The following is a 10,532-nucleotide window of genomic DNA, read 5'->3' as shown; positions in this document are numbered from 1 at the left end:
TTGCTTTTATGCCACAGTTGCGCTATGTTATTGAGGAAATCATCGTAAAATGAAATGAATGTTGCAGCTCACCTCCGCCACCTTATTTCTTTTCACCATGACACACTGCTAAGCTGGATCCGAGAGCGGCTCGGGGGCCCCGGTGTCCCATCAACACCCCGTGGGTGCCATCAGCATCAACCCAGCCGCCCCCGCCACGTGCTCCCCACCCACACCCCTGGACCTGCCCCAAGCCCGAGCCCCGCCCTAAGGCACAGTATGGCACAGAGTGACAGCACCTCGTACATCAACAGCAGCACCTGTGGTGGCAACAGCCTCGCCCAGCATCAACAATAGCCATTACCACCACCGCAACAGCAGCACGGCCCTCCTCACCCCCAGCAGCAACAGCCTATGGGCTGCGGCGCTTGCGGTTGCCGTGGCAGCTGTGGCGGCGGCGGTAGCAGGGGTGGTGGTGGTGGTGGGGGTGGTGGGGGTGGTGGTGGGGGTGGGGGTGGGGGTGGTGGTGGGGTGGTGGCGGTGGCAGCAGAGGTGGTGGTGGTGGTGGGGGTGGTGGGGGTGGCGGCGGCGGCCACGTGTCCAGTTACTACTTCCACCAGATGGCGCCGGCGAGGCAGGTTTTCCAGCAGATGCCACACATCTTCCCACTCTCCTCCCTCTGCAGCAACAGCTACCTCAGCAGATGGCGGCCTTCAGGGGCTTCTACCCGCAGGTGTACCCAACCACCATGGGCTCCATGCAGGGTGCCGGCGTGGCCATGGCGGGCGTGGGGGGCATCAACAAGAAGAATGGCAACATCTCCTGCTACAACTGCGGCACCACCGGGCACATTGCACAGGACTGCAAGCAGCCCTCCATTGACGCCACACAGCAAGGTAGCCTTCAAGGCGCTTCATGTCTTTAGTCTGTACATCCGTATAAACTGTGGTTTGTTTGGTTTCACATAGAAACACCCTAAAGGGATTTATTTTGGAACCTTTTCAGCCTTGAAGAACAAGGGATTTATTTGAAAACTCCTCTGTAATGCCCTTTCTTTCTGAGGGTTCTAAATAAAGCCTCTATAATCTGTATTCTGGCAAAAAGTGCACAGAGAGCTCTTCATCCAAAGATGGTGGTTCAGAATGTTCCAGAAGAATTTTAGGCCCCTTAGCAGCTTCTAGGCAGGACCTTCCAGGATTATTCTATGATGACAAATGAATCCTTCACACATATACAGTATATGCCTATAAAAGATTTCACAATTTGGATCTCACTCACTCTTGCTACTCTCTGTCACTCCAGGTGGTTTCCGGCTACAGTACGTCGCCTCTCACAATTCTGAAGCACTAGACAACACGGAAGGATGAGTCGCTGCACCCACCAAACATCTCCTGTTGGACGTTGGCAATCCACCCGTAAACACTATATTAGGAGGGTGGGGGTATCGGCTGAGCTCTTCATCTCACCGCCACTCCTGTCCCGCCATTTCATCTTTGCATTTCTTCAGGTGTGACTAAAGACTTGGCAAGCGTGAATACTTGTGCCTCCTTGTTTGTACACAAGAGGGAGAGAGAGAGAGAGAGAAGCTGTCTTGCTTCATGTAGGGACTCTTTCCAAGTGGCTTCTGGTATTTTGCACTGAAGACTCGCCCCAAGACAGCGGCTTATGTTTACTAATTTATTTTTTAAAGATGTTTAAAAAAGAAAATAACAAAAGGCATATGTGTCTCCTACGAGTATGAAAGGTTTTTGAAATGATTTGTTCATTGATTTAAAAAGGGAGATCCATAGTGGTCTAAGTCAAGGGTTTCCTACCTTTTTTACAATTGTATATTTATGCTCTGGAAAAGAAAACTATGTTTGGTTCATTTGTATTATTGTTGTTGATGTTGAATTATACAGTAAAGAAAATACAACAAAAAAGGGGGAAATAGAATTTTGTTTCCTTTTTTCCCTTTTGCTGCAGTGTTTTGAATGTACAACAGTTTAAACTTCTTTGTGCTAAGGAATTTCAGTTTTCAAAAACATTTGAGCGCATTTCCAGTCTACATAATGTGAATTCCCAACTACAAAGTTTCTTTTATCATGTTTTCATCATGTCATAGTGAAAAATAGCTGCTGTTAATTGTTTTTCTCGTTTTGGCAATAAGCACTATATCAAGTAAGGGTTCTACAAAGACTACCCTCAGCAAAACTGAGTTCAAGGTTCTCGCAATGACAAACAGCACTCGGCAAATTTGACTAACTACTGTGTAATCCCATCCAGTAGGCCTCAGACGATGCACTGTGCTGTATTGCCACTAGATGGTGCCATTGGGTATCACAGCTCTCCCTAACGCCAGTCAGTGTTGACTTTCAAGCGTAGCTCCGTCGGCTTGTTTGTATCGATGCGGTAGCTTCCCCTCTAGAGAAGTGTCATTCTGTTCGTTTTAATTGCTCTTTTTTACCCACTGTTCACTTTACAGCCTCGTTGTTTGTCCTTCCTTATTTTTGTTTGTGTGTTTTGTTTTGATGGTGTTTTTTTTCTCTCGTGCAACTATGATATACTCTGGTTTCACCAAGGACAAAGCCTAGATTAGTAGACTCATAGCAGGTCATGCCAATTTTAAGAAACATATGCATAGTTAGACTCGATAAGGAAAATGGAATAGGATCGTAATGAACATGAGCGCTACTGTCACTGTCAGAAAGAAAACTTGCAAGAGAAGGAGAACACTGACATTACTCTCGTAGGCTACTCCAGGTTAGGTTTCTGAGTGCGATTATTTTGGTGAGCAGTTAATATTTCAGTTCAGTGCTTAAGGATTTTCTTAAAATGTTCTGAAGTGACTGCTGAAATTGTAAACCTATTTTGCTTGAAGAGAAGAACAACAACAACAGAAACATAGTTTTACAATTACACTAAACATCAATCTGCATAGTGGGACTTTGTACTGAAACACAAGAAGGCCAAAATGCTTACATGGTAAAAGGTGGACCACTACATTAAGTTGATGTTGTTGGATGAACCTTGCGATCTCATGGGATTGTTGTACACATAAATCTGCCAGTTATACTTGTCAAACTTTTTAATGGTTAAAAAATGCTGTACTGTGTACAAGGTAAACTGTTACCTTCAGTTGTGTGTTTACTGTATTCTTTGATATCTAAATGTCATTATGTACTGGAAAGGTCAAATATATTTCTAGGATGATTTGGATTTTATGCCAATTGTTGATGTTTTTTTTTTTCTCCCTGGAATTATCAGCAATACATACAAAATGTAACTGCCTTGACCTTGTCTTGGAGTTAGATTTCCAGTCTTAATGCAATGACTTTAATCCAATCAAACTTACGCATCAGTGCACCACTCATGCAGCATGTACACTTGTTTATCTCTTACCTCTTGTTTGTCAACACATACAACAACTTACAAACCTTGTGGGGCCCCGGAGCAAACTGCTGATCACATCATCAACGGCTGCACCAAGTACCAGTGCCCATGTCCTCAGGCACTGTCTACTTTGAACAATGAAGCCCTAGCATGGCTCCCGGACACAAACTTAGTTATTTAACTACAGTAAGAAACGTATTTCGAGACATACGAATATATATATATATACCTCAGAAGCAAACGTTTTGACCTAACCAGCACTGGTGAACTACAGGGACAATTCTCAGCAGTTTTTCTAAATACGCAGTCCCTTGCAATAATTCTCGCTGCATCTGACTGATTCTATTGGAGTGTGAGTTCTACTGCTGGACCGTACTTGCTAGTCAAATGAACCATTATTAAACAAGTGACGCTGAGGCAATATGTGTTAAAACTAGTGCTGTCAGTTTAACGCGTTATTAACGGCGTTAACGCAAACCCATTTTAACGCCGTTAATTTTTTTATCGCGAGATTAACGCGAATTTTTTTTTTTATAATTTTTTATTTATTTATTTATTTATTTTTTTAGATTAACGTTCTTTTTGGCCTCGCAAACTGTGTAGTAGGTTAACGTTACGGGTTGAGTGAATGGTGAGCGCGATACGGCGAAATGGATGATAAAAAGCTTCTGAATGGAAAGTTTACTTTTAAAAGTTGTGTTGTGCAAAAGAAGCGAGCTTCACTGTTGTCTGAAAATGTCAACAGGCAGCTGGCTGAAAGCAAAGAAGTAGTAGGCTTACCTTTTATTGGTAACCTAACTGTTACGGTTCATTGTTTCTGAAATAAGAGGCCTGACTGCTATGTTCCCAGCAAACTTGAAAAAAAGAAAATATTAAGCCATGGTTTAACTGCACTATAGGCTGAGTCCTTGTTTACCTGAAATGTGCACTTTATAATTTTATTTTCTACTGCCCTGTTTGGCAATGTTGGTTTTGAATCAAATAAAACATTTGCATAAAGCAAGCCAATCCACTTTTCCATGTTGATAAGGGCATTCAAATAAAAATAAAATGATGGAAAAAATAAATAAATGAAGGGACATTTAGAATAGATACAAATTTGCGATTAATCGCGATTCATTTTGAGTTAACTATGACATAAATGCGATTAATCGCGATTAAATATTTTAATCGTTTGACAGCACTAGTTAAAACATCATTTGTTTTTTCCCCTTAAAGCACAAATACTGAGACAATGGCACTATGTTTCCAGTAGATTTATTTGACATGTGACATGGTATAACAAGTCAATAACCACATATGGATTTTTTTAATGTTTTTGGCTGCAAGAAGTGCTCGTGTTACAACTGGCTCTCCCAGGTTCATACAGTTAGGTAGAGTAACATTCTTAAAGCATCCAGTATAAGACTATTTTCCAATGAGAAGAAAAATTCGAATTTATAGTAAGACTTTAGGTTACAGGTAGTTAGTCAGACACAGGATCTCTTCAGACATTCCTGAGACATCTTTCTATGTAGACTTCTTTACCACTCTAGCCTCAGCTTAAGGGGAGCTGTAGCGGCCATAGAAGAGGATGCTCTGTGTGGGGTTGTGTCGGATGAAGAAGAGGAAGGGGTGGTCCGCCCTGAACATTTTTTGTATCAGAGGCATACTGCTAGTGATTAGTGTAGCTGTGACAGCTGTAGCTGCGGCTGCCTCAGTGCCCTCCTCGGTCACTTCCACAAAGGACTTCTGCACGACCTTGGACAGAACCAAGTTGCTGCAGGGCGCCATGCCGGAGAAGTCACACTTCTTGGGGCTAAAGGCATCCACCATGCCCATGCTGACCAGGATCTCCTTGAGATCATAGGTCTCTTCCAGCTTGAACCTGGGGAGACCCACCTGGACCTCCACGGTGTGCATCATGTCAGGCCTGGTCCACTCCACAAGTTTGTCATACGTGAGCATCTGCTCCAGCTTAGGGAGTGGCAAAGAGAGAGGTTATATATCAGAGCAAGGACTGGGTATCTGAATGTCTGAATCTCTAATGATCCAGGTTGGACCCTCTGTTACATAGCTAGCACAGCTGACGAAAAGGACTATATGCTTAATTTTTCAAGTTTGAACATTCAAATATTAGTTTGTAGTTGACAAAAACACTTACGTACATAAACTATAACCTCTAATAGGTTAGGTTAGGCTGATAATAGGTTAGAGATATTTCATCTAATGTTCATTCAGTTCTATGTTAGATACTTTGCACCAACCCATCTAGCATTACTGTGCACGTCACTGTTTTACCTTCTCCAGTCCAGTGGTGTTGTCCTCCATGTTGTTTGGGAGCATAATGAGCATGCTCATGTCTTTACCCTCATAGGGGAGTTCCAGAATCTGGCAGTCGACATCGGGGACGTAGGTAAAGGGGAATGTAGCCGTCTGATGCATCATTTGCACAGGCTTACTTTCATTCTGCAAACAGACACAAGGACTTAATACACACAAGCACATGGGAGGGGAGTTCATTATCAACTGTTTTTGACAACCATTACCTTGTTGATCTTAAATTGTACTTCAGTGGTGTAGTCACTGTAGAACTTCATCTCCCAGTCGCCTTTGAAGTAGAGGGCGTTTACCAGCACAAGTCTTGTTTCATCATCCACATCCCCTTTAGCCAACAGATCCTTGATTTTCTCTACAATATAGATGGATCAATACGAAAACGAATAAGAACAGCTGTTTCATTTTTACGGCAGTGACAGAAAGGTACAAAAAGAGGTGTTTTGTATGTAAGGTTATGCTGTTTGGGTTTCAGCACTGATTGATGATTACCTTGTGTCTTTTTCTCCACCCATTTGTTGATTTTTACTCTGGCCGCCTCTGCATTTGAGATGAAGTCAACAGCCTCCAACTCGGCAAGGTAGAGTGTCTTAGTGTCAGCAAGGAATTTCTGAAGAATGGGAGGGAAAAAAACAAGGAATGATGGCTTGATCAAAGTCAGGTCAGAACTATAGAGGCCATACTTTTCTGGCACTAACACACTCAAATTCCTGCTTCCTTTACTGGCATGGAAAAGTGTTGATCAATGTTACATTTCATGCCACATGCCAGTGACTGTGCTGTCTGTGTGAAGCAGATGGTCTTACCTCAACAAACTTGTAGGTCTTCTCTCCATAGAGGCGATTGGCCAGACTCAATGCATATGGGGCTCCTTCTTTGTTGAGTTCAGCGAAGAGCTTGTTGAAGGCAACATGGACATCACCCTCAACTTTGTTAAGGTTCAGGGTCTTTAGAGAAAATGAAAAAGGATTATTGATAAGTGTTCAGTTATATTGTGCCGATAAAACTAAAGGTCGTATGGATCTTTCTATCGTCTTTTCCTACACTTTTCCTTGAAAACGTCATGAGATCAAGGAAAGATGTGAAGTACAATTTATAAGGACTTTGGCAAAGACAACCGCCACGGTGCAAAGAGAATCCGACTGCACATATACTAGGCTACTAATTATGCAAAGGTGGATGTTATTGGCTTGGGTCACGTTGATCGGTTGTTGATCGATTGTTTGTTGATGTCGCAAGGAATTGGGGCGATACTATCTATTTTCCATTCATAAAGGATGCTCCAGTGTACCCTATACTAAAGGAGATAAGGAAAGGAAACATTTAAGCTTCTTTACGCATTCATGTCTGCCAGCATCATTTTGCTCAGTTAAAAGCAAAACACACTATCCAAACGAATTGTCTCCGTTTAATAAAATATTTTTAAAACGTGGCTTCTGTATACGGGTAATCGTCATTGACTATAAGTATAGGCCAGGTAACATTAACCTACAAAAAAGGTAAAAGTATTATTAATAAGTGTTCTGTTACTATATTCTGTGCTCACTTATCATCTACATCATCAGTGGCGGTTCTACACGGAGGCCTGGGGTGGCCCGTGCCCCCGTAGACATGTCCCTGGCCACCCCTGTGGCCACCCCGTGCTGACTAAATAAAAAATTATGAATTCATTATGATTTTACACCCGAGCGCCAAAAGCGGAACAAATGCGACGCAACGTTCTACACGGGTAAATTAAAGCGGCGCACCCAAACACTGTAGTCTGCCAGGTGTGGTGCTCGTCGGTGAAGGAGAGCTCAGCAACTACTATTCGTGGATACCATGTGACGTCACTGTGTCTAAGCGTCGCCATATTTGTGTCCAACACGGCCGCAGTAGTCTGGCTGTGCGTCGGTCACAACCCACAGAAAGTAAAAAATCCCGGGATATGTTTTGCTGTTGGATGCGACAACTGTCGCCTAAGAAACCCAGATATACAATTTCTTTCTATTCCAAAAGATTTAGGGAATGACTGACCTGTTAAGTGAAATGCAGCACGTTGATACAATCGTGAATAATTACTGTGTCTTATTAAAGCTAAACTCTCCTGAGCAAACTAGAGTGCTAATAGCTAGCGAGCTGTTTTGCCCTTTACAGTACTAAAGGCTTTAGCTACATCTCGTCAGCCCATATTGGCACTCTTAACCACCACTAAAATAACTAAAATAGATGGATTATGTACAAGATAAATGTAAATGTCAGGAAAAGAAAGTTGGGGCAGACGCTTTACAGACTTTAAGGGACAAAATAAAGTTGAAGTTAATAAATATGGATCGCAGCCAATAATCAATGCCTTTTCCAAATATCGCTGTCCTTCTGTCTCATTTAGATGTGCTATCACAGACATTTCTGGTGGGGCAATTTTGTATGACGATATGTTCGTTGTCATGACTGTTCGCCAGCTAAGTGCTAACCAACCACTAGAATTAGAAAATACTACATTCAAAAAGTCTAAATTTAAAGAAACTATAAACAGAAAACAATACTATTATAATATTATTATTATATTATTACTATATATTATTATATATGACTACCTAGCTACTATTGGTTAAAAAAATCTTACAATTTTGATGTGCCCCTCTCGTTAAATACTGGCCCCTCCTTGGCCCCCCTAGTAAAAATGGTCTAGAACCGCCACTGTACATCATGCACTGAATGCAGTTGCCCTGAGTGAAGCTATCCATGGCTTCACTGAACTGTGTGCATTGTGAACTCACCTCAAGAATTTGGACTTCAGTATTTCCCCTGGCTCCGAGAGAGACCATGGCCAATGCAGAAGAGATGCTGAATGGTGAGTAGAACACATTGCCGGTGTTCTTGGCCTTCGTGATCTCCGTGATTTTCTTGAAAAGTTCAAGAGAGAAGTTTGCGTTTGCTGCTGCCAGTGCCTCCATTGTCTGACCTATAGGGAATGGGATAAAGGAGTCATATGAGCAGTGGTGGAGGAAGTACTGAAGTTTAGTACTTAAGTAAAAGTACAAGTACCCAGCAAAATATATACTTTAGTAAAAGTAGAAGTACTACATCAACAATCCTACTTAAGTAAAAGTAAAAAGTACTTACTTTTAAATGTACTTTAAGTATTAAAAGTAAAAGTACTCAAGCAATGGGTTGTCTCTCAATGTCTAAGCTGTGCCATTTTGATAAAGAATGCAGATATAGCTACTGGTAATACTTATGCCTCTACAGAGGTCACTAATAGTAATAATTATAAGCAACAACATTTGTTTATTGGAAAGGTTGGTGTACTTATTGTGCTTACTCTCTGTAATACTGTTCACACTCGAATTTACAATTCTGCAGATGACAAGTTATCTACCAGGGAGTATCTGCAACGTTAATACTGTTAAGCCTAACCAATGAAGACCACATGCGATATCTTTAAATCTTTTATTTAATTGTAAACGTGTACAAATGTAATTGTAAAACTGGTCAATGCAGAGTTTTATGCTCTATTGATTGCAGAAAAGGAAAAAACATAATAATGTGTAACCCAAGACTAGGCATTAAGTTTGCATGCCAGGCAATAACCAGTCAATAAAAAAGGCAGATCTTCACTCTAGCTTGACATAGTTTAACCTACCAGCTTTATCTTACCACTACGTTACATGAATAATTATGGTACAATCATGTTATTTTGATGCTATTGCTGTATGTCAACATGTATTTCGCTAGATAACAGTATTATATCATGTCAGTAACCAAATTAAATATATATAATATGCAAAAGTCAGGGACATTAACTTAGCAAGAATTTCGCTTATCCGTCATGCTTCTTTTAATTTGAAGGTGAATTCTTGAAGGCTAGCAACTCCTTTTTTTGAGGCAGACAGGAAACGCACTGAAACCTCCACGAGTCATTCTTGGGGCCTCTGAACTCGAATATGTCTTTTAAATAGGGCTAGGGTGGCTCATATCAGAGGGTCGAGGCTGACTCTGGATCCATGTTGAATGATTAGGCAGTTTGTCAGGCTGTCTGTTGAATGTTTAGCCAAAAGGCAAGTCTACCGCTTGCGCTGCTGCCAAACGCGCACTCTGCTGTCATTGGAGCAGATAGAGCCACCTGATTGGTTTAAACTTCCAAAACAGCAACGCAATCCATATTTCTGTGTAGGCAACATTTTGGCGAAAATGTGTTCATAAAATGTAACGAGTAACGACACATATTGTAGAATGTAGTGGAGTAAAAAGTATAGATAATAGCTGCAAAATGTAATGAAGTAAAAGTAAAAAGTATGCACTATTATTTTTACTTAAATAAAGTACAGATACGTAAAAAACTTAAAGTCAGTAGAACTTACCGTTAAAATGTATTTCGCTTCTGGTATCAAGTGATTTCTCACCACCAACGCAGAGATGTGAATGTCATTCTCACCTCACTTCCCAAATTTATATTCCACTGCATGCTCAGCCTCTCCCCTTTTCCATGGAACAGGTTGGCTAATGCAACTCAGACATTTCCTGAGAACTACTAGAGGTACTCATTAACTGTGTTCTTCAAGGATAAAGAGTTGATCTGGCAGGATATTGCCACAGGAGTTTTTTTAGATTTTGGCGTATTCCACAGACAAATTCTGTTACTAGCAGCACGGTGGCATGGTGGCTCAGGTGCTTGCACTGCCGCCTCACAGCAAGAAGGTCATGGGTTCGATCACCGCGTGGGGTGCTGTCGGCTCTGGGAGCAGGTCCTCCCCAGACCTTCAGTGCTCAGGTGGGCTATCTCCCGGGCCTTTTTGTGTGGAGTTTGCATGTTCTCCCGTGTTCACAAGGGGTTTCCTCCACTAAGAACCCCAACAGAAAAACATGCAAAAAGAACAGAACAC

The 10,532-nt window shown here is 41.8% G+C and overlaps 2 protein-coding genes across 2 annotated transcripts; one reads left to right on the top strand and one right to left on the bottom strand.

The window, feature by feature from the left end:
* Window positions 1-567: 567 nt before the first annotated feature.
* LOC122132802 (zinc finger CCHC domain-containing protein 14-like) lies at window positions 568-1,346 on the top strand. Its single transcript, XM_042707438.1, has 2 exons — window positions 568-875; window positions 1,282-1,346. The coding sequence occupies exons 1-2, from the start codon at window positions 683-685 to the stop codon at window positions 1,344-1,346; spliced, it is 258 nt and encodes an 85-aa protein (XP_042563372.1). The 5' UTR covers window positions 568-682.
* A 3,272-nt stretch (window positions 1,347-4,618) lies between these two features.
* Window positions 4,619-10,116, bottom strand: LOC116220069 (leukocyte elastase inhibitor-like). The gene is made up of 7 exons (XM_031565447.2): window positions 10,011-10,116; window positions 8,402-8,611; window positions 6,474-6,595; window positions 6,160-6,277; window positions 5,880-6,022; window positions 5,632-5,799; window positions 4,619-5,307 (listed from the first exon to the last, which is right to left on the bottom strand). The coding sequence occupies exons 2-7, from the start codon at window positions 8,601-8,603 to the stop codon at window positions 4,894-4,896; spliced, it is 1,167 nt and encodes a 388-aa protein (XP_031421307.1). The 5' UTR covers window positions 8,604-8,611; window positions 10,011-10,116; the 3' UTR covers window positions 4,619-4,893.
* Between the last annotated feature and the right edge of the window lie 416 nt (window positions 10,117-10,532).

Source organism: Clupea harengus, chromosome 3 (assembly GCF_900700415.2).
Source record: "Clupea harengus chromosome 3, Ch_v2.0.2, whole genome shotgun sequence".
Lineage (NCBI taxonomy): Eukaryota > Metazoa > Chordata > Actinopteri > Clupeiformes > Clupeidae > Clupea > Clupea harengus.
This window is presented reverse-complemented; position numbering and strand designations above follow the sequence as displayed.

What these genes read in the sequence shown, in the direction of transcription:
- LOC122132802 (XM_042707438.1), top strand. Translation starts at nt 683, where the DNA reads ATGGCGGCCTTCAGGGGCTTCTACCCGCAGGTGTACCCAACCACCATG. An exon ending in CATTGACGCCACACAGCAAG is followed by an intron (nt 876 to 1,281) that starts GTAGCCTTCAAG and finishes CTGTCACTCCAG; the next exon opens with GTGGTTTCCGGCTACAGTAC.
- LOC116220069 (XM_031565447.2), bottom strand. Translation starts at nt 8,603, where the DNA reads ATGGAGGCACTGGCAGCAGCAAACGCAAACTTCTCTCTTGAACTTTTC. An exon ending in TACAATTTAAGATCAACAAG is followed by an intron (nt 5,800 to 5,879) that starts GTAATGGTTGTC and finishes GTCTGTTTGCAG; the next exon opens with AATGAAAGTAAGCCTGTGCA. An exon ending in ACACCACTGGACTGGAGAAG is followed by an intron (nt 5,308 to 5,631) that starts GTAAAACAGTGA and finishes CCACTCCCTAAG; the next exon opens with CTGGAGCAGATGCTCACGTA.